The sequence below is a fragment of the Pseudorasbora parva genome, chromosome 8 (assembly GCF_024679245.1).
Source record: "Pseudorasbora parva isolate DD20220531a chromosome 8, ASM2467924v1, whole genome shotgun sequence".
In the NCBI taxonomy this organism is placed as follows: Eukaryota; Metazoa; Chordata; class Actinopteri; order Cypriniformes; family Gobionidae; genus Pseudorasbora; species Pseudorasbora parva.
The window spans coordinates 26,950,587-26,974,909 of NC_090179.1; the positions used below are offsets into that span (position 1 = coordinate 26,950,587).

General features: G+C 38.4%; 1 protein-coding gene across 6 annotated transcripts in view; it reads right to left on the bottom strand.

Annotated features, from left to right (window-relative positions):
- bcas3 (BCAS3 microtubule associated cell migration factor) overlaps positions 1-24,323 on the bottom strand; it is a 268,620-nt gene that overhangs the window by 84,726 nt on the left and 159,571 nt on the right. The window contains exon 24 of one of the 6 annotated variants that reach the window (XM_067450582.1): positions 18,831-20,545. The exons of the other annotated variants lie outside the window; for them this stretch is intronic. Within the exon in view, the coding sequence (XP_067306683.1) occupies positions 20,535-20,545 (11 nt within the window). The 3' untranslated portion in view covers positions 18,831-20,534. Of the gene's footprint in view, positions 1-18,830; positions 20,546-24,323 lie in introns of those variants that run through there. 6 annotated transcript variants of the gene reach the window in all.

Genomic DNA, 24,323 nt, shown 5'->3' on the forward strand with positions numbered 1-24,323 from the left:
TTTATATTTTTAATTAGCATATTAGAATGATTTCTGAATAATCATGTGACCCTGACGAATTGAACAATGATGCTGAAAATTCAGCTTTGCCATCTAATGAATAAAAAACATTAAAATCAGAAATACGTTTATTTTTTATTTTTATTGCATTTAAATAAATGCAGCTTTAATGCATAAGAGACATCTTTTAAAAAACATTAAAAATGTTTTCCGACCCCAAACTTTTGAACGGTAGTGTATATTTTTTCATTCATGTGAAATTGTATTATAATATTACTATAAATTAAAATAATATGCACACATGAAGTAGAATTATCAAACATTTCAGACGAGAGGGAGCGTGTCGGAGTCAGTGACTCTTCCTCCCAGAGAAGTTGACAGAAGAGGAATTGGAAAAAAAAGTGGGAAAAAGGACCTCTAGATGGTCCCAGCAGCTCTGATGCAAAAGTCACATGAGCATGGCGACTGAAAAAGCAGGCCATGTCAGCTCCCATAAGCCAAAGAGGGTTTTTTTCCCCCTTTTCACAGCAGCTATTTTCAATGCTCCCAGGAGCAGAAGTGGCCGGCCATTAAAACCCTGTTAAAACACTTCTGCTGTTGTCAGCGGCCGCGAGGCGGAGTACCCAGTCCAAACGCTGAGATGCTATCTCCCTGCAGCAGTTCACTGCTGCTGTCAATACTGTGAGCAGGAAGGTGCAAGATGAGTAACAACCTAATTTGGGCATCAAAGTTTTATAGTGCTTTCTCCAGGCAAGAGTGGGGAGGGGTGGCTCGTGCCTCAGCACCATCATATGACCTTCAGTCCTGAACCTTTTAAAACCTTTTAAAATGGCCAGCTTACACTCAGAAGTATTAAAAGGTAGAAGGTAAAAGGAGAGAAAAAACATGTCGGTCTCACTTTTACAGTTCCAACCTCGGGCTGAATTACATTTGCAGCATTTACGTGGATAATAGTAACTCTCTCAGCATGCTTGGACTAACCCTCGAGAAGCTTTCTGCTCGAGAGGAACTTTATTTATTCACTACATCTGCCGCATCACTAGAGAAGCCATAAATGCAACTCCAGAAAACATTTGGGCAAAGTTCACTTTGCTTCTTTGACCTCTTTTTAACACTTTTTGCGACAAGGGATGAAACACCTCAAGAGAAGAGCCCAAAGAGATGGCATAGAGCTTTTTCCTGAGATCTCTAAGGAAGGAGGCTGAACTCTCTCTCAGACTCTGAATCTCTGTGGATGTGCAGGTTTAAGTGAGGTGGTTTTTATTATGTTAAATGCATGGGCCTTCATCATGTCTCTTATGATGCTCTGGAAGTGCTGGACGCTTAACCTGCAGGAATCAATATGTGGTCTGCGCTTTCGGGTAGCACTCAGAAAGAAACAGAGCTGGGGCCATGCATGCACAAACAAACCTCTACAACTGACTAGACTGCTGACCACTCAAGAGCAGTCAATGCCCATAAAGAATTTGAACACTTAAGCCACATGAAAATTGTGTTTGTGTGTTTGTATTAAATAACAAAATATTAAACCAAATGGCATTTATTTGTACGAATTATTATAATATTTTTTTGTTATAATAACTTGCCTTAGCAACTAACTTAAAATAAAATCAAGTTAAAGTGCTAAAATAACAAAAGCGCATATGAACTTAAACTAAAATAAAAAAATATGAAAATAAAAGCTAATTTAAAATATCAATAAATACTATAATAGTATATAAATAATACTAAATACTTTTTGAATGTGACTAACATGGATGCACATGTGTGCGCACGCACGCACACGCACACAATGCTATTATATTTTACAAACTGTATATTATATTCCTTAACACTAACTGTCACTGAGAACTTCCTACATATTTACCTTTAAAAAAACATATTTCTGAATGATTTATAAGCTGTATTCCTCAAGGGGAACAAAAAAATGTCACCAAAAGGACAATGATTTCTGATATTGCCCCATAATGCAGGATTTACCAGGACAGCACGCACACGCTTGCACACAAATAAATAATAAGTATTAAAAAATGTCAAAGATTACATAAAAAAAATAAAATAAATCATATATATATATATATAGAAGGAGATCAAAGAAATTCAATTGTGTGTGTGTGTATATATATATATATATATATATATATATATATATATATATATATATATAGTGGCATATATATATTGTGGCATTAGTCCATGAACTGCAGTGCTCGTGTTCAAACACAATTGAATTTTCTTGATCTCCTTCTTCATAATTTTCTTTCCCTTTTCCTCTCAATTAAAAAAAAGCTCCAACAGAAAAATAAGAAACCGTAGGCAGACGAGAAAAAATAGAATGGAGCCAGAATTGAACCTGGGAAAGGCTAACACAGGTCTTATATGTTGTGTGCAAGTGCACTTCCTTCTGCGCCACAGCTTTTTATGTATTATCACATTTTCTGACACTTGAGGCTTGGACAGTCACATTAGACCAGAGGAGCACAACATGACGCCATATAAAGACCACAAACACCACTGTGTTTAAACACCACTGCAGATATGACATGAGCTTTAGTCAGCATCGTAACCAATGTTTTGTAGTCTGAGTCCCTCAATGACGTTATGAACTCGAGCCAAAGCCCATAAAAGCTTCGACACAAAGACGTGCATTGAGCTGGGTGCCGGGTGACTGAGTGTCTCTCCACAGCTCTGAGGACAGATGGGGACACTTTGACATAATTCAGACGAGCCAGTGATGCAAAATAAGAGTGTGGAGAAACCATACGAACTTTGAGATATGTTATTCACAGCTCATAGTTGACTTTTCTGGAAGACATCACGCAAAAGAAACAAACAAGTCAAAAAGGGCTGGGGAAACGACTCCTTTAAAACGACCACTCAAAAAGGCGAACGGCGACTGACATTCTAGTCTCTGGCCTGTCTGGGGGTGTAAGTGCCGTGTTATGTGTAAAGAACAGTGTGGTCAATGTGTAGGGGAATTGAATTGGGGGCTGAATCTGATATACAACTCTAAGAGAGGGAGAAACTTCTTGGAAACTTGTATTCCACATAAACTGTGGTATGATCTAATGATGCCCTAATGTGAGACAAACAAATTACATTTGTGGCTGGCATCTCTACTAAATTGATTTTAGCACTGTAAAAAGCAATGCCATTCAAGAATGTGAATAAATGATAATACAGTAAGCTAGGTTTGCCTGCTCATAATCATACACACAATGATTTGTGTCCAAGATATTTTGTGTCCATATATTTGGTAAGGGGCACTTTAAATTCACATTTACTGTCACACATATACACACACAAAAACAAAAATAATTTGATTTAAAGTATTTTTGGCACTGTAAAGAGCAATGTCAAAACTGATGTGATGCTTAATAATCATTGTGGAAAATATGATAACATTTTTTCAGGACAAAAAACAGCATTGATTTGAAATAGAAATCTTGTGTAACTATACATGTAACTACACTATACATGTGTGAAGTATTTCTAATGTAAAGTAAATTTCTCATACATCATCCAAACCTTTGAACAGTTATTTTATATAAATGTACGCAAAATGTGCCACATTATGTGATTGATGATCCTAGGTAAATTGCCCTCTTATATTTCAAAACTTCTAACGTTTTATACAAATAGCTACTGTACTAGATCCCTATCGTACGTTCGTTTGAAAGTTTCAAAGGTATACTTGGGTATAAGTGCTTTTCTTGACTGTATGTTTATTAATTGTTTGGTATGATTATGATTTGTGTGGATATGTATGAAACTCTATGTGCTTCCGTCTTGACCAGGTCTCATTGGAAGAAGAGATTAACATCTCAATGGAACCCCCCGGCTAAATAAAGGATACATAAATGTAAGTTGAAGGGGTGAATGACCAATTGATTTTAAAACTGTGTTCATCATATAAGGCAAGACATGTCTTCTTAAGTGATCACAACATGATGCCCAACCAAGACAGGACAACTCAACTTATGTGAAATAAAATAGTTTTCAAACGTATTAATTCTCAAAAAAAACTATTCAAACTAAAGCAAACTCATGTTTTTATGTGTAACTCATTTTATGATGTGTAATCAGTAACGAGCATGAAAAGGGAGATTTTATTTAAAAGTGACACCCACACATTTACAGAAGATAAAGAATGTAGCCTATAAGATCTACCAGGAAGTGCCCGTCCCAACTCAAAAGGGGATGACTGTATTTGGTCAAAGGGAGCTGCGCTGTGACCTGGACAGAGTGTTCCATAAGAAGAGACGCTCCATGTGATAAAAGGAGGTTTAAGGAGGCTTCAACTCACTGAGCCCTTCCATGGTTTTTATAAGGCCCTTCTCAGGGGGAAGGAGGGACTGTCAGGGGAGGGGGGCTGGTGTGTACTGTATGTGTGTGTGTGCGCGCGCCCAGCTCACCTCTGCTCTGTGTTCCCCCCTGCTGCGCAGGAGTTTATTCACAGGAAATGTGCGGGGAGCATCATGCCTGGCTGCCTGATGCAGAGTGACACAGAGTCTCTTTTGAGAGGAGAAGTTAGCATGTCAGGCAGGTCATTGCAAGGCATGCAGACAGTCGATAAAATATTCAATATGCCACTCTAATATCATAGATCTAATAACACAGAAAAGCTGGAGTTTGAAAAAAAGCTGTGCGTTTGCAGAGAAGGTTCATTGGTTTGAGAGATTTGTTCAAATATGATCTAATTGACTGGTCCGCCCCATGTGTTCGCTTCATGGGAATCGGCATGGATTTTCTCCCGGGGAAACACGGGGCCAATGTCCATACAGAGTGAAAGTTCAAAAGTGCACCGTGACCTCTTGGAAAGACCGTGGCCGCATATGCCGCACAATGGAGGAGAAAGGGAAGATGTCTTCCTCAAACACTCTCCATTCAGTATTGCTTCTATTTTTTCTCTTTCCTTTGGCTATTTCTCTTGTCTTTTTTTGTTGCTGTATCCTTCCTGCCTCCAGGCAGGGACCGTGCACACGGTTGACCTCATGCGCTTGTGTCTCGCTATTGTTTCAGTATCACTGTGGCATACGGCCCACTGCTTCCCATCACTACAACACAGAGTCAAATATCCGACGTCAATTCACCTCAACCATATGGCCAGATCACATTAACTCACTCAATCCTCACTGTGAAAAATAGCTCGGAATGAAATTAGCATCACAGTTGCTAGTATTATTACACATAAATTGGACTAAATAAATGTTAAAGTGCTAAACAACCACAATCATTCAACCAGTGCTTAGTAAGCACTTCACTTTTACAGGAAAAGGTATAATATTACATTTACACAACTGAAGGGAACCCAAATGAAGACACGCACGCACGCACACAGACACACAATATATATATATTGTGTGTCTGTGTGCGTGCGTGCGTATATATATATATATATATATATATATATATATATATATATATTATTAAGCTGTTCCATAAGTCGTGTGGCAAAGTAGGAAGGGGAGAGCCTTCAAGTAAACCGGATATATGTATAGTCACACCACACCTGCCTTTTATTGCGGTTTCAAACACTTATAAGAACATGCAGTGCAAAGAAAATGCTTTTATGGTTTTCAATTGGGATTCAATTGGGATCTAAGTGCTAAAAATAGCTGTATCTGTTCTTAAAAGTAGAGTTTTCCTTTGTCAACAGCACACATTAGAGAACTCAGCAGGCTATGTGGCTATATCAGATAGCTGTAAATACATGTTTTTCACGGTCATCTCAGGCCTGCTGTCCTGGATAGCTAGCAGACTTAAATAAATAGCCTTGATGAAAAACACTGAGCAGTAATACCATGAATTTGGTTTCAATATTAACTCTTTTACACATTTTTAACCACAAAATATGTTGCAACACCTCATAACAAGAAATTAATTAAACATTTTAGTATATAATCAATATTAGATTTGTAATAGTGAGAGTTAATTCAGTCTAATTTTGCATTTAGATTACCTCATTCAAAGATCAGCTAATGAAAACAAATAGGCTAGTTACAAAAAATGTGTGAGGTCAGTAATATTTAAAAAAAAAAATTCTTTGAAGAACAGACAATTATTATTAAGTATTATGTAATATTATACGTCTTTACTGTTATGCCTGATCAATTGAATGTATCCTTGCTGAACAAATATAAAATGCGAAATGTTAAAACTGTAAAACGGTTCAAAATTGACCCCCAAACTTTTGAACGGTAGTGTAAATACTTTGTTAAATTAAATCATTAGCAAATTTCAAAATATATGTATTTTTCATACAAAAATAAATAAATTATATATATATATAGCTAGCTGTGATGCCTACAGATGGGCAGAAAGGCTATGGTTAATGTAATGAAGGAGGGGTGAGGAGAATGTGAGTCCACAAAGTCACAGACCCGAAGAATGCTGTCGGTCTGGAGATCTACAGAGTTGACATTCAAGACAATGGGGCGTATTTTACTAGATGCAAAAAGCCGACAGAGCACATGTGCCGGCGTGACAAAGGGGCGCCTCTCTTTGCCCGCTGCGGTGCCGTAAGAAAGGCAAGCTTGTTGCGTACATGAGCACAGGAGCCTGTTTCATTGACGGCCATTCATTATCATCTTAAACGTGGCGGCTCGTGAATGAAGCCAGGGCCTTGGCATAGCTCGGCCTCCTACTCTCAGCTCTGGCTCTCACACTGCCCCCACGGAGGATGATAACTTGGAAAAGTGGCAACATTTGTTTCCACTTAGGTTATATGATCTCTAGAGGTCTAATTTGAACAAATCTCTCAGTACAGCCACAAACGCTACTCCTCGTGTGAGATCTGTAATACAGACGCTGAAGCTAATGTTGCGCAAAAGTAAACAAAGCGCTGCGTCCAGAAAGCAGCGTGGCAGTGCTGGCATGGTCAAGGCCCTAACACTTCCTTCTTATTACTGCCAAAAAAAGATACTTGGGTAAACACTGATCTCCAAACCCTGTCATTTATCTGCAAAGCAGCTCCCCTGACACAACCTATAAACAGCTTTTAGTCCAGAAAGTGTGCATGAGACCGAAAAAAAAAAAAGTTTAGAAAAGAAAGCGGTAAGTGTCGCAAACTGCCTCAAGCTCTAGTACAAATTCAGCTGCTGTGATACCCTGAACGCTACTCTTTCCCGTAGTGCATCGGGAGGTAAGGCAGCCCAGGGCAAGGCACTGCCTCGAAGAGCAGGCTGGTGAAAACTTAATGACTTGTCCTGTTCAATCTCTATATCTTTGGCCAGGAAGATGAGACCTCCTCTCTTGATGCATCGTGCACACAGCTCTGGTGAACTCATCAAAAGCCTTCTCTGCCCACACCATTAAGATTTCATGTTAAATGAGGATAAGTTTGTGTTGGTGTTGTCTAGAATCAGAAATGGTTTCCTCCTGTCAGGCTACTTTACCTGAGAGAACTACAATCCTGTGGAGTAACATATAGGTGTTTTATCTGATTTGAAAGCCAAGAATAATGCACGCTTAATAATAACACGTGCCCATCTTTTGCAAATGTTATTGATGTGGTTCCGCATCTACACTGCTGTACAAAATGCTGACATTTTTTAAAGAAGTCTCTTATGCTTACCAAAGCTGCATTTATCTAATCAAAAATGCAGTAAAAAAAAAATCAGTAATATTTTGAAATATTACTACACTGTAAAAACCTATACAAAAATAAGTTAACTGGTTGCCTTGACATTTTGAGTTCATTGAAATAAAAAAAAAATATACAATGAGACACCAAACATCGATGAACATTTTTGAGAATCAACAACCTATTCAAATATTATTAAAAGATTTTGTAAGCATATTGGGTACTAGTGTGTTTTATTTGTGATGACGCAGTGAAACAATCCAAATTGTTCTATTTTCATGATTTATCACATTTTTTATGTGGTTCAGATAACAATAATATTTTGAGTTTCTATTTATTGAACCAATTTCCTTCATTGTATAAACTCAAATTTTAAGGCAACCAGGTTAATTACTTTTTAAGTTAAACCAACAATTATTTACAGTGTACAACTAAAAATAACTGTTGTAATATACTATAATTTGCAATTTATTCCTGTGATGACAGTTACATTTTTAGCAGCCATTCCTTCAGCCTTCACTGTCACATCATTTTAATATGCTGATTTAGTGCTCAAGAAACATTTCTTATTATTATCACAGTTGAAAAGATTTGTGCTACTTTTTTCAACTTTTTTTAATGGAAACTTTAAATACAATAGAACGTTTAAAGAACAACATTTATTTTTTAATACAATTCTTATGCAGCATTATAAATGTCTTTATGGCCTTTTTTGATCAGTTGAATGCATACTGAATAAAAATATTAATTTCTTTTTTAAGAGATATCCAGAGAGATATACTATTCGACCACTAGTAGGTTCACTTAAAAAAGAAAAAAAAAGAAAAAGCGTCTTATTTGCTGCCAGTGGAGGGATGGATATGCAGGGTTTAATTCTGATTACCAAAGCTGGATGAGCAAGTTGCCATAGAGGTAAGTCACGCTCATACAAAGAGGTCAATAAAAAACAAGGAAGAATCTGGTTGGGGAGAAGAGGGGAGTCGGGTGGGGAGTTTAATGTCTGGCAGATGACAGATCCCTAAATTCCTTCCTTGCGCCTACAGGACTGAAACGACTCGGGGTGAACAGAGTGGCTTTATGTTAATGCTTCAACTCAAGGGCCTGGCGCTGATTAGAATGCTGGCAGAAAATAAAAACTGCCCATTGAATGGACCCGGGGTCCTCATCTCAAATCATATTTTGCAATGCCGCGCAGGAACAAAGCCGGCCCAGTTCACAAAGTATTCCTTTTTGTCACATTGCACAAAGGCCCCTCAAACGCACCCCCGCAAAGACATGCAAACTATGTGATTGAAAACAACAACAAAAAAAAACATTTAACGCCAGTCCTTACATAGCTTAAGTCCCTCTTTTAAAGCCATAATGAAATTCGAAGGAGGCGGTCACCCCTGTAATAAGACACACAGGGGGTTTTCAGATAACGCCCCCTTTGCCCACACTGTGACCTGACATTTATGTCTGCTGACTGTGACCTCGCTTGTTTTTTGTTGTTCTCTGATGGATGGTCTTCTAACAAGCTAATCACCACAATAATTGTGCTAATGACACTTTATTGAAATAATGATGGAGAGAAATTGGGGCAGGCACCGCTTTAGCAGAAGATGAAGACGGTTGTGCACTTCTGGGCCTGGGTCGGCTAAAGGTCAGAGTATTTGCGTAGTGGGACAGCTCATGTCTTGTATAAAAATGTATGGTGTGTATATTTAAACATTGATATCATTATTATATAATTTATATAATATCAAATTGAAACACTTTGTAGCTATTGTATAGAGGGGAAAAGTACTTTACAATTATACTGTGGATACAAAGTGTACTAGTTGAAAGGTGATGCTTCTTGGGTTGGGTTATGGTGGTGAAATACCGTAACTAATAAACCCGGGCTCAGACGCTCATCTCCGTCTGTTGCCTCATGCTCACCCTGTTCCCACCAATTTTTTTATCCTTTACACCTCCACAGGAAGTTCAGCGCAGCCCTGAAGCACAACAATAACTCCACCCCTCCCTGCCCCTTTAGCCTCATTCACAATCACCAACATTCCCCAATACAACACTGACTTTGTCCAGTTGCTGGCTCGCCATAGACGTCAGGCTGAGGAGTGACTGAGGACCCCGAGTGTCTGGCTCCAGAGGTCAGAGACGGAGCACCAAGGGAAGGAGTGAACCAGCAGACGGACTGGTACATCCCTCTCGCCACTAGGCATGAGAGACGAATAGTTCAAGGGCCTTCTAACTGTAACAGTGACTGCTCTGACTCTCAACACTCCAAATATTTACACTCGACGGAGCCTCGGTCTGAGAGGCCTGTTATACATATCGTTTTACAGGGCGCTAGGGTTTCGTAATGTACAATGGACATAGAGAATGTACACACAGAAAAGCTCCAACATTATTCTTTTGCTGCCTTGCACGTATTTGTAGTGCCATGTGGATTTAAAAATACACATAATATAAATATTCTATAAAATTCATCACCATGTTATGATTTTGTAAAATAAATAAATAAATAACATCATATAAAATGCTAAAAAGGTATTAAAATAAAATTATCAATCAATCAATCATATAGGATATTTGATATGAGATTGATTATATTTTTTATTACATTTTATAGCATTTTATATGGTTTTATGATATATAACTAATAAATTATAACTAATAAATCTATAAATAACAAATAAATAAAGTACAAAAAGTATTATAAACCATAAAATAACTAAAATAACTAGTTTTTTTCCAAGACTTTGTTCCCAAAGCATGTTACCAGTGCTTGATCATTTCCTTTCATTATAGATGTTAAAGTTCACTCAGACAAGTTTTAAATATTTGCTTCCGTGCTTTTAGAATGATATCAATCAAATATAATTACGCAATAACAATTAAGTTAATCAACAGAACAGAAACAGACCACACATTATTATGATAAAATGATTAGCCATCTGCTAAACTCTTATGTTAAAAGTAATTTGGTAAACCAAAAAAATAGACTCCTTCCTTGCGTGCCTGAAGCGAAACAACCAATTTAGTCATTGTGCCATTTTGCCAGGCCTGCTCATCAAACTTTACCTCCTCTGTAAACTTTCTCACTTTAATCAAATTTAGTTCTGCCCACATTACACATTTTTCACATACTTGGTGATAAGAGACAGCCACTTATGCCCACAGTGGGTTCTAATTGTGTGTGTGTGCATGTGTACGAGAGAGAGAGAGAGAGAGAGAGAGAGAGAGAGAGAGAGAGAGAGAGAGAGAGAGAGAGAGAGAGAGAGAGAGAGAGAGAGAGAGAGAGAGAGAGAGAGACAGAGATCGCCTCAATGTGCGTGACATTTAACACAAGTAGCTGAAGTAAACATGCGTCTCTCTTTGGTCAGACAGGGTGGACAGTTGGAGGAGACAGCGAGGCGTTTTATGTTAAGTGGATGTTAGGGTATTAGAGGGGGTTGCAGTATGAAAGAACACAACCTTGGAAGAAAGCTGGCCATGCGGATTTAATAATTGTCCTCTCCTCCTTCAAAGCCACACAGAGATCCTGATGTTCTGCTGAAGATCCAACTCTCATTTTAACACTAAACTTACATCGAAATCCATCATGGAAATGGAGGACCAACATGGTAATCATGGTCTGGTAGACCGGGGGGACCTACTTTTAGCCGGACTGAAAAGTCTAAAGGGGGGCGGCCCAGCATTAGGCTGCGGGAACAAACGGGCTGTAATTTGCGAGCCTCTGGTGTGTTTTGGTGATTGCATACAGGCCTTCATTAGAGAAGTGTTGGCAGTGATGATAAAGCGAAGCTTGTTTAGGAGTGATGATCAGAGAGAAGGACAACGAGAGCGGAGAAGGGAAAAACCACATGCAGGATATTAACAGTTCTCTCGATGAATAATTAGAGAAGAGAGGAGACAGAGTGATACTGATTTAAACCGCAAACACACAGCTGCCACGGTTCTAGAAGCACATGCATGCTGGATACCAGTATACAAAACTGTAAGAACAGACACTGCTTAAAAACACACTAAAAATATTACAAATAGTAAATAAAATACTGTACAATGTATATTAAAACTAACTAAAGTAACACATTGCATAAACAACAAACAAATACTATATAAATACATTCAGTTTTCAAAATGATAAAATGCATACAATTAATAAAAACAACTAAATCAATGAATATAAAATACAAAAATATTATAAATAATACATTAATAACACACTATATAAAGTACTTTAATTAGAATAAATAGTATTCAATAATTGTGACCTGACCCAACACACACACACACACACACACACACACACACACACACACACACACACACACACACACACACACACACACACACACACACACACACACACACACACACACACACGTTTGTTTTTGTGAAATGTGAGGACATTCTATATGTGTAATGGTTTTTATACGGTACAAACCATATTTTCTATCCCCCTACACTGTTCCTGCCCCTAAACCGACCCATCACAACATTCTGCATTTTTACTATCTCAAAAAAAAAAAAAAAAACGAATCCATTTTTTTACAAAGGAAGTGTTTTTTATTTATTTTTTAATTTCTCTTTTTTTTTTAGTTAAATGTTATCTATCTCAGGAAGGTTTGTTAAATAGTTTGCCACAGGTCTAGGTAAATGGAAAACTTTAAAGAGGCTGCTCCACATTATTAAGCAAGTCACAGTTCTCATGCAATATGGGGAGGAAGATCTTTCTGAAGGTGAAAAGCATGAAATGATGCTTGCAAAGGCATGAAAACAACTATATATTGCAAAAACTGAAGAGATTATCAAACTTTCAAAAGATTTGTGAGTGATTTAGAGCACAGAAGAACTCAAAGGGTTATTAAGGAAAGTTTATATGCTTGATCATAAATTTATATTATACATGTCATCATGGTAAGGATGAAAGCAGACGTGTTAGATGTTTAGCTGTTAAAACGAGTACTTGAGCTCTCACTCCAGGAGGAGTTCTCGAGCAAGAGCTTAGAAGTTTGAGTGTTTTCCTGGCAAACCTCGAGAGGCTCCCCAGCACACTTCTGAGAAAACATTTTGACTAAGAGCTCGCTGCTATCTGTATTTGTATAATTTCTCTTGCATTCGGTTTACATTCTTCCAGGCATTTCCAGCGCTTTATTTTAGGAAACGGAGACGCTCGCTTTAGATTACAGCAAAATAAATCACCCCGGCTTGTTGTTGGGCACAAATAAACGGTTCAAAGTGTTGATTTAAAAATAAAAATTTGGAAGTGGAGAGATATGCTCTTCCTGTCGAGGTTTCCGGAAAGCCAGTAAACATACTGCTGTCTGTCATAGTGGGAGTCGGGACGAGTCACGGCCGAGCCACAGGAAGGGGTAACAGACCTCTGCGAGTGAGCGCGCGCGCGTGTGTGTGTGTGTTTGTGTGGAGACAGTGAGACGGTGGGGTCAGTGTCCTTCTCTACACGCAGGCCTGTCCAGCTGCCAAGTGCCCAGCTGCCGGTAGGTGTCTGTTTACAGGGCGGCCTGGCCTGAGGAGGCCAATGGCTGCCCTTCGTTTCTGTCTGACACACAAACACATGTAAACAAAACAGCATATCTGACCACTCTAATCCATGTTTAAACGAACATCCGATTTCATCTGACTCTGATCAGAGGTTTGGTTTGAGTGGAGCATGTGACAGGAGGTTTTAAGTGGAGAAATCTGTGAGAATGGGAGCTCGACTGAGAAATCACAGAGCTCTTTATTCTAATTCAACATGGCTGAAATGAACATGGAAGGGAGCTGCTTTCTTTCATTAAAAGGTGAGGCCCTGTCGTTTCAAACATGCAAATGGGGAAAGATCGGTGGCCCCAGAACTCACGGTCTTGTGTTACACAGGATCGCTATGCTGCGGTCGCAGGCCTGTTTTATGTAATATAAGTTGATGGCAAAATTGCAAACCACACAGCTAAACCTGGCAATTTTTTTTCCTCTTTCGTTCATGTAATACATGTCTAAAATTGTCCTTTAAATCAGCGGTTCTCAGCTGGTGGGTCACAACCCAAAGTTGAATAAAAATAACCATTATTATGACAAATATATAAGCTTGCTAGCTTTTAAACTGGAAGAAAAAACATTTGATATCTTCATGTTAACGCCCAAGGCGTTGCGTGGCATGCCCTCATCTTCAAAACTCATGAACAAAATCCCATACTACATTAATTACGGTATAAACAAGTAACAAGTAAATTACACTATTTATATAATAATACAAATATAAAGCAAATGTATCAATGTATTTTGTAAATACGTTAATTTTAAAGAAGTGCCATATTACAATAAGCTGTACAAATAAGTGACCTAATATTGGAAAACAGATAACAACAACAACAACAACAACAACAACAAAAAATACATCCTGACACTTCAATATTCAGCTACAAAAGAAGAAGAAAAAAAGCACACCACTCTAGTCACGTCCACTAACACCGTGAGCGTTCTAATGCGTGCATGTGAAATGCGATGATAGCTTTCCTCTTTCCTGCCTGCTTCTCCTTCCAGCACCACTCCCATCCCCCCTTTCAGTTCATCTTAATTATGGCACAATTAGGCGCTACAAATGGCGTCAGAGCGCATGCTGCCCGTGTCTGAGCTGTGTCAGTGTTTCCAATTTCCTGCAGTAATGGGCCTGTGATGGCTGCCCCTGCTGTCCGCCACCCTGACCTCACCAGGCCCCGAGGTCATGACCCCTGAGCTCTTCTGGTGTGTTTACAGCCCAAAGGGGTCGATGGTTGTCAGCTTATAGGGTGCTGGATTACCTTACAGACTCGGGAGAAACAAATACAGCCAAAACGAGACAAAAAGAATCACAAAATAAATCTCGAAACGTTCTGGTGTAATGTGTAATGGCAACCCAGACAGTCACCACTCACTTGTGAGGCTTCAGATCATTAATATATATGGGAGTGCATGCAGAAATGGCCAGTTGAGGTGATGGTAATGTCTTCAGTGTGATCCGATCTGATTTCAATTGCTTTTACATATGTGCACTAAAATCAAATCCACATTTCATGATAATAACTAAGCCACTGCCTTCATACAAGAAGTGTGCTTTAGAAAAAAAAACGACCATAAGAGCTGTTTCATTTCTAAACAAAACACACTATTATTTTTTCAGACAGGCTGTAAATGGAGTTTTTCCATATTTCTATAAAAAAACGGAATATGACATTCGCTGGGGGGCTTGAAGGAGCGGTACAAACTTGGCTCAGGCCTCTGCCGTTTCATTGATTAATTCCCATCAGACCTCATAGAGCTTAATACATCAGCAGCCCGGCCTTCTAGCGGTAAACGTTCAGAGTCTCTCTCAATGAATATCACATGTACTGTTTCAAAAGGTTGCCAGGTTGTGTGGACCCCGTGTCAACTTCCCCTCGTGTCTTTCTGTAGCCACTAGCTCCTGACATCGGCTCACACAAGATACGCATTACGTGCCGTGGATCTATTCCCCAGGCTTTGGTGTGTACATTACTCTTATTAAGGGGCCGTCTTCATTGGGTTCTGGAGTTGCTTTAAGACGGCGATTGCACATTTCAAAAGAGTTGAGCTGGTGGTAACTTAATATCCACCGAAGGACCAGTTACTTCTGTGCTGCGTGGGGTGTCAGATCAACAGAAGACCGGGAGAAGGTCATCAATTCTTATTTAAGACCTGTTTCATTCATTATTTGACATGGCCTGGCTATTAACTCCAAATGGTTTTGCTAAATTTCCCAGTGGTTCTATTTTTTAGCATTTTATATTAATGATAATATGAAAAAAAGTGAAAATTTAACTCTCCCAGAAAAAGATTTGCAGGGGGAAAAAAAAAGAAAAGAAATGACTAAACCACAAATACCAATATCACACAGCGAGAGAGAGGATTTTGAAAACAAACAAACTCCGAGTATGCTTAAGTATCAATAAACACAATTCTTCCGTCTCGGAAGCTTCCTGCTTTATTTGATTAAGCGGGGCGAAAAAACAGAGCAGTCATGCTCATTGCTTTTCTTCCTCTTCCCTTCCCCTGCAATCTTCTCTGTGCCTAATGGGAATCGGAAGTTTAAGTGAAGCTGCCTGGCTAGCCTCGGCCTAACCTCTCCATCTGGAAGGGAACTTGCCAGCCTTGGGGCTACTCCCAACCCTTCCCAGCTGTTGAGTTTGGGGCTTTTGTTTTTGTGGGCTTGGGAAAGCATATTTTTATAAATGATTGCCATATCCTCCACCAGCTGCTGACCCCGCGCCCGTCCCTGGTTCTCATTTCAGCCGCGACTGACCCCGAGCGTCCGAGAGCAGGGGCCTGCGACCGGTTTGGAGCGCTGAGGTAAGTGAGAGCGAGGAGATTCCGCTTCAGAAAAACCGTGATGACTTCCGTTATTGACATAAAGAGTGAATTTGTGTCTCCGAATGCTTCCACGATGTACTAAACTGAGATTTGATTAGAGATCTCGGTGCGTGCATCTGCTGCAGGCCTGGTGTGTATGAGTCACTAAGCATGTGGTTTGTCTCATCACTCTCTCTCTCTCTCTCTCTCTCTCCCTCTCTCTCTCTCTCTCTCTCTCTCTCTCTCGTTGGTTTTAATCAAGGCGTCTGTAACAGGGAGGAGTAGACCTCCTCTTTCTTCACGGACTCAACTGCCAATGATGTGTAACTTCGGTTTCTATGGAAGCCTGAATAATACTACTCCCCAAACTTGCAGCAAGTGGCAACAAATTAAAAACCATCTCTGAATGGCTGGCACGTACTGTTGTGTTGACCTGGTTGTGCTCATTTTCCCCTTTCTTTACTTTTCTTTTCTTTTTTTTACGACGAGGAGAAAGTGGCCCAAGGGTCTAAGCGCAGAGACAAGGCGGGCGTCTTGGTTTGTGAAAATTTAAAAGCCTTTGTGCTACCTGAGCACCAGAAATAGCTGTCACCAACCTCTGTCATGTTTATGGCAACTGTCAAATGAAGCAGGAAGGCTCGGCGTTAATTAAAAATACATTGGCTGTTAACGCGTAGGCTGGTGCCAATAGGCTGAGTATTTTGCGCTTTCGTTGCAGTATTGATGAGGCTGCTGGCACTCCATAATTCATCATGCCCGGCCACCTCAGGTGAGGGCCGCCCACTGTAGAGCCAAGCCGTCCTGTTCACAGCGTGGCACTGCAACACACACACACACACACACACACACACACACACACACACACACACACACACACACACACACACACACACACACACACACACACACACACACACTATTCGCAGCACTTTCTCTGCACGGCTGCTGTGTGTAGCGCACCGCTGGGTAATTGCATGGTAATACTTCATTATGGCAGCACTGTAATTTGGGCACCGGACACTTCAAAGAGAGGCAAAAACCTCTTCACAGACAGCGCAAATTACTGCGAGTCCACATAACCCCTGCTTTGTTTTGACTGGTATTGTTTTTGGCCAAGTATCGCAGTCCAAAATAAACACGCGAGCGATTACAGCATATTTTCAATCGTATAATCGTCGCAGCTTATTACAAAGCACAGCGGCACGGCGTGAAAGAGTTAAAAAGCGGATTTTGCCGTCATGTAAAGCCAAGAAGTATAAAATTCAGTATCAAAGGCTTATCTAAACAAATGGCAGCTTCTGAACGCAGCGGTCGCGGATAGAGCTGGCCGGGACATGGGCTGGGGAGACGAGGGCTGACCGGAGGTACCGAGCAGCTGGAGGAGATCCATCCTCACAGCAATCCATAATCACATGCTCATTTCTGCTTCCCGCTCATGTACGATTTCTGAGAACAAAAGTTCACACTCATGGTTAGGCTTCTGTGCACTTTAGTAGAAAATCTGGACTGTCATTTATTCCTGACATTAAATCAAAAATGACATCCAAAAATGAAAAATCTGTCATCATTCAGTCACTCTCATGTTGTTTAAATTCTGTATGACTTAAAATAAAGAAGATATTTTTAAGAATGTTTCAATTAAGATTGATCTTATCCATGTTTTTATCCACAACAAACGTGAAAGGTGTTGTGGTGTTGTCAGGTGTTACATCTTACGTCATTTTAGAAATGTGTGTTTATTGTTTCTGAGTGTGTCTGTTGCAGGAAAAGGTGTGGCCTGCACTCAAGCCAGCAGAGATCCTGATTGGTCAGATCTTGATTGGCCTATTCCTGGATCTGGTGAAAAGGACCACCCCAAATACTCTATTGTGGCCAAATGCGTGCCATTTGTTTTAGGCTGTCTGTGTTTCCGCTTTAAATTAGAATTACAATGAAATGAAATTCACATAAATTCTAAATTCAAAAAATGTGAAATTCAAATAAATTCTATTGCTGTAAAAAGAGCAAAGTTACAGTTTAAATGGGGTCAGTATGATTTATTTTTTATATACTTTTATCCAGCAAGGCTGCATTAAATTCATGAAAAGTAACAGGAAAATTCAAGAACCTTCAAATTTCAAATAAATGTTTTTCTTTTGAATGTTCTATTGATCAAAGAATCCTACATTTAATCCATTATAAAATATTATGCAGCACAACTGTTTTCAAAATTGATAATAATAAGGCACGTTTGGGTCAAAACCAACTTTCGGACTCCACTGACTTCCACTGTGTGTTCAAAAAACACTGAAACAATTCAAAATATCTTTTGTGTTTCACAGAAGAAAGAAAATCAGACAAGTTTGGAACAACATTAGGGTGAGTAAATAATGAGAAAAAAAAATTGTGGTGAAAAGAGGCCTTACTGTACTTAAGGTGTGTAACGTAGCTTCTTTTCATCTATATATAAATGGTGATGTTAACTTGGATGGGATGTCTAGGAGCATTTTGTGTCGATTTTGTTCTTTCTCGAACTTCAGCAAAAGAACACCAGTAATATCAAGGGATACAGAAAGACATGAACACTTGATGCAATCTAGATACAGTACAAAGTTGCAGCCGCCTGCCAATATCCTGCAGATTATTACAAAGTTCAAACACAGCAAGACTTCATTCATTAAAAATGCAGTACACGCGTAAACACATCCTTTCAGTCCTACTGTCTTGTGTATCTTACACACGGGTGCACGCATAAAGCCAGTGAGGTCTGTTAAACACAGTTTTTGTCCAAAATCTATTCCAGCATCACAGGTGGTGTTCAAACAAGATGATATGTAGAAAACAACTTGCACACTCTAAACATGCTCAGATAAATGGATAGTTGGGGCACAAAAGCAGAAAGAAGAAACATTTTTGAGCATAAATATTTAAATGTTTTATTATTCTAGATGCATGCTGAATATAGACAACTTCACCAGTCGTACACATTAGTAACATCATCACAGCACAGAGCACAGAGCAAACATGGCCAGTGGTTATTTTTACTAGTATTTAAACAGACAAACATTTAACTTGAGCAGCAATACTAGTAATTTGTGAAAGTACAATTCTAAGTGATAACCTGTGGTCTATCGTGACTCTTTAGTATGTGGGTGAATGTGAGAATCCCTGAAATGGCACCATGTTCTAACTAGTGACCAGAAATTTCTCTCCGCACAATGAACGCAAAAATCGCCATTGCAGAAAGTGCAATTTTCAGTTTGAATGTAAATGTAACAGTTAGGTATGCAAAATAAATGCATATTACTGTCAAAAAAAAAAAAAAAAGTACGACAAAAAGCTAAGTAACAATATTGTTCAAAAGATATGGGGGGGGGGGCATTAAGATTAAAAAATAAATAAATAAATGAATACTTCAATACAGCAAGGGCACATTATATTGATCAAAAGTGACAGTAAAGACATTTATATTATTACATATAGCGGGGGGTCAATCAGCATATTAGAATGCTTTCTGAAGGATCATGTGACACTGATGACTGGAGTAATGATGCTGAAAATTCAGCTTTGGCAACAAAGGAATAAATGACATTGTTAAAATATATTAAAATAGAAAACCATTGTAATAATTTTTCACTATATTATGGTCTTTACTGATATTTGATCAATTAATGCAGCCTTAGTTGCTTTTGCTAACCTTCATGTCAAAAACATGAACATTGAAGGCGTATTGGCTTTACGGACAGAACAAACATTAGGGCAGAAAAACTGGCTAGGACAAAAACTGATTAAGAAGGAGAGATACCTTATCACTGTATTGTGTTGCATCTGGTTAGGACACTGTGTATGCTTCAAACACTGGATAACATCTATATCAAACTGCAAAATGAAACTGATGGACCAGTCCAATACTGTGTTCATGACAACAACAAAAAAAATCTTCAAATAATATTGCTGTTTATTCCAAAAGATATCGATATAGCTGGCAGTCGGTGTCCAGCATCAGAGCACCAGTTGAATCTCCGCTATAGAGGATAAATGTTACCAGTTCAGGGGAGCAAATGGACACGCATACTTGACTTTTTGTGCTTTTACTTCTATCAGATCAACTCATTTACTCATGAACACTGATCTGTTTGTGCTATGTGCAGGCTATGTTTGACACAGTAAAATCATGACTTTTTGCCACCTAAAGTACATTGTGGCAACAGCCCTGAATTCGGTATTGTGCAATACTTCTCTTCCCGAGGCCATTTTGAGCATAACTTTCATTTTGAAAATTTCAAAGGGCCACAAAAAAAACGAGCCAACTGGCACTGTAAGTAAGTGTTGGTTACACGGCGTTCATTAGTTGCTTTTTGATCCACATTTTTGTACTAGCGTCCCTAAGCGCACCGTTGGCGGGGGGTGTTGCGCTGGGCTGTGGCCCTCCTCTCTCCCGTCCTCTCCTCTCTCCACTCCTCTCCTTTCTTCTTCACTCTCACACATATTGATGGTAAATCAATGAAGGAAATGAAGGGAGGAAAGGAGGATGAAAGGGGAGGAGGTGATGGAGTGGATGTGCATGCTTAAAAAAGGAAACAATAATAATTGATAATAAAAAGAAAAAGGCGGAAATGATAAACGGCAGAAACAGCGTCCTTTAGGATATACCTGCAGAGAAACAAAAACACAAAGGAAGAAAGGAAAGAAAAAAGCGTGTGTTTAATGCCGGGTGGACACTTTTTCAAGCATGCAATTCCATTATTCCTGAGCAGTGTTGGGGTTAATAAAGTTAATGGTTTTTATAAACTATTTCCCTGTTATAGTTTTTATTTTATTTTAAAGTTTTCTTCTTTCCTAAGCAGTGTTGAGGGTAATATGAAATAAATAAATAAAACATTTACTTTCCCTGTCAGCTTTTTTTTTAGTTTATTTGTCAGCCATAATTTTCTCAAAAATGTCATGGCCCCCAGAATATTTTATTGAATGAATATCTGAGCATGCAAGATATAATGTGTAACTTAAAAAAAGCAACATTTTGAACAAAAAGCTGAGAAAAATCATGTTGATCATAAGCAAATATGCATTTATTGCTTGTTTCTGCTTCTTTCTTTTTTTGTTTCTCCATCTGTTTTTATCTGGAGATTCTTCACTCTTTCAGAAGATGTGTAATGGTGCCACCTAATGTATAACAATGAAAACATAGAAAGCTGAGTAAGTTCTGTCATATCAAATCTTGTACAGTTATTAATAAAAATATAAAGAATATTATAAACATTGACTATATATAATATACAATTCTGATTCTATTGTAAATACACTTATGCCATACTTTTGATGGTATAGCCTACATGTCATTGACACATGGGCAAAAAAGTTGGAAAAAAAAAAATGCTTCCAAAGAATGCAACAATATAACATATTTTCATAAAAAGTCCACAATATTGTAATGTGATTCTTTTTAAAACAACGTCCCCCAACACTGTTCCTAAGCAAGTCTATGTGGTGTGGGAAAGAAATGCACATTGAGAAGAAAAGGCTCCGTTTATCCATTTAATGTATGAACTCTCATGGACCTGTCAAGAGACTGTGCTATTAGCTTATTAGAGTCATACCGCTGCTGGAGTGTTCTCTGTCCGTTAAAGACATTAGCGGGAAACACAGACTGTACATTAACACCAGCGAGTGAATCCCAGTAAAAAGCCTGCAAAGATGTGAGGTAAACTGCCATGAAGATTCACTAAACATCAAAGAAAAGCACGGCGTGGATAAAAAAAAAAGACGCAGGCTATAAGTATGTGTTTAAAACACAAGAGAAACATGTGTGTTTGACTGTTGCTCTTTCGACTTGTCAGAACAGTGAAAGCGAGTAAGTGGCGTGTGAGTGGCCCGTGTGTAGACGCTGAGTGAGGGTAATGATTGTGCTAGCCTGCAGACCATTTATTTGGCCATCTTAACTCAATTAAAAGAAAACAAGGCCGTCATGACCTTCAGATGAACTGTTCTTTCAGCTTAGGTGCTGTTTCTCACAGGATGTTCATAAGATGCTGTCAGTCAAGGGCTCTTACACACCTATATGCATGGCTTATGGCTGAAGTTTGCACAATGGTGAAAGTTAACAAAATGGCTAAAATCCTCCACAATAAGCTAACATATTGACACCTTTCGTATAAGTAATTTTTTAAAAAAAGCAATAAACGCAAATGAAAATGTTTCCAGAACTGGATCTCTATACCTCGATACTCCACTGACCTCTGAGGAGTCAAAGCTGCTCCCTTCCAGAAGTAGTGGAGAGGGGCCTCTGCCTCAGGCTCAGAGAGCACGATATAAATATATCCAGCCTGTTTTATATGCAGCTACACGGAGGAGTGTGGCTGGGGTGAGGGCAGGAAACACTAAGCACTGCATAAATCTAGAATGTGCAAAGTCTTCACCAGCCCCGCAGAGAAGAAACACCCGGCTCAAAACATCAAGCGGTGACTGGTGCAGTAACGGAACACCAGTGACCAGTCCAGAGGGGAAGCATAAGGGAAGTTCTCTTTCAGTACTCTGTACGTGTTCTTGTTCCGGTTCTGTCTCATGGGTTTGGACCAGGCGTGCTCTTCATCTCTCACCCGTGAAGTACCCTCGGGGCAAGTAAACATTTGTGAAATTTGGAAAAGTTGGTGGTTTTGTTCTGAACAGGGTATGATTTATTCATCATGTACGGCACGTGCTACGGAACAGCGACAGTGCCACCCCATTCATGTGTGTTTAAGCAAACTCTCAGTAGTAGAACAGGCTAAGGGGGTCTTTCTAAAGCTGAAGCTGGGCACAGTGCCATCAATGTGGCTAAATCAGTCTGAGCCTCAGTGGTCCGGCTGCAGGCAGAGCAACGCAGAGCCGATGGGTTAATCAAGCTCAGAGATTAAGAGTCAGTACAGATGTGAGGTGAACACAGATCAGGGCAAAATAAAAGGGTAGTTTGTTGTATTATAATGTATTTCTAAACATTAAACGTTTTTTTATTATTTCTTTAAAATGCAACTAATATATATATATATATATATATATATATATATATATATATATATATATATATATATATATATATATATATATATATATATATATATATATATATATATATATATATATATATATATATATATATATATATAAATTAAGCTGTATATATATAAATTCCAGAGCTGTAAATATAATGATTCTTCTTCTTCTTCTTCTTATTATTATTAATAATGCTATTCACAACAATTATTAAAATAAAAATAATAAAAACAAGTAGTATCTGTTTTGTATCTAATACAAACAAATATTATTATTGCATTGAACATATTATTATTATTATTATTAATAATAATAATAATAATAAAAGAAAATATTAAAATTAATAATAATAATATTGTGTTGTCTAATATAAATGTGATTATAAAACATATTATTAATTATTTGTAATTATAATTATTTATTATTGTTATTATTAATAATAAAAACTTTGTTATTAAATTATTGATATACATCATATTATTAATATCAACAATAAATGTATTTTCTAATATTTTGTAATAAATGTTTTTATAAATACAAATATTTATTTATTTATTTATATATATATATTAGATACAACACTACATATTGTTATTAATACTACTTAAAGTCATCTTTATTTGTATTTTATTTAATAATAACAATGATAACAAGTCTTGCATTGTGTCTAATATAAATAAATAAAAGATTATAAAAATATAACACTTATGTGCAATACATACAATGCATGTGTTTTAGTACAAATTTATTCAAATATAATAAAATAAATTCTATAAAAATACTAATAACTTTTGTAACCATGTTTGACGGAACCTATGGTTTCCTGTAAGAGATCATATCACAGATGTCGGGTGTTTGAATCAATAGCTGTAAAACCCACATCCAAAGAGATGGTGAGAAAGACCCTATGGATTGACTGACTCTGCCACGGCCACCTGGACCATCATCCCCCCTCCCTTCCACTCATAATCAGAAGGCGACAGACAATCCTGAAAGCCCAATGTGAAGACAATCCCCACACTGTATTTGAGGAGGTGTCAAACAGGGTAAATCCCCTCAGCCCACGCCTCACCATAAAGCACAAACACATGCAAAATTAATCTAGAGAGGAGCAGGGGTTAAGCCTGTGGGACAAAACCGGGTCAGCACAATACAATGAGTCTCCTCTCCCCCTCTTTCTCTTCTTCAACACATTCACACAAACACACAAGCAGGAGGGACACATAGACGCCCGAGTTCAACAGCAACAGCTGTTTACGCTTGTCCGTTTCCAGCTAATTTGCCAAAATAAAAGTAACAAACGGCAATCTAATTTGTGTAACGCGTAACATGGCCGTTATTGGCTTTCAGATGCATTCATGCCCACCCCCATGGCTGCTTAAAATGTATTAACAATGAAGAT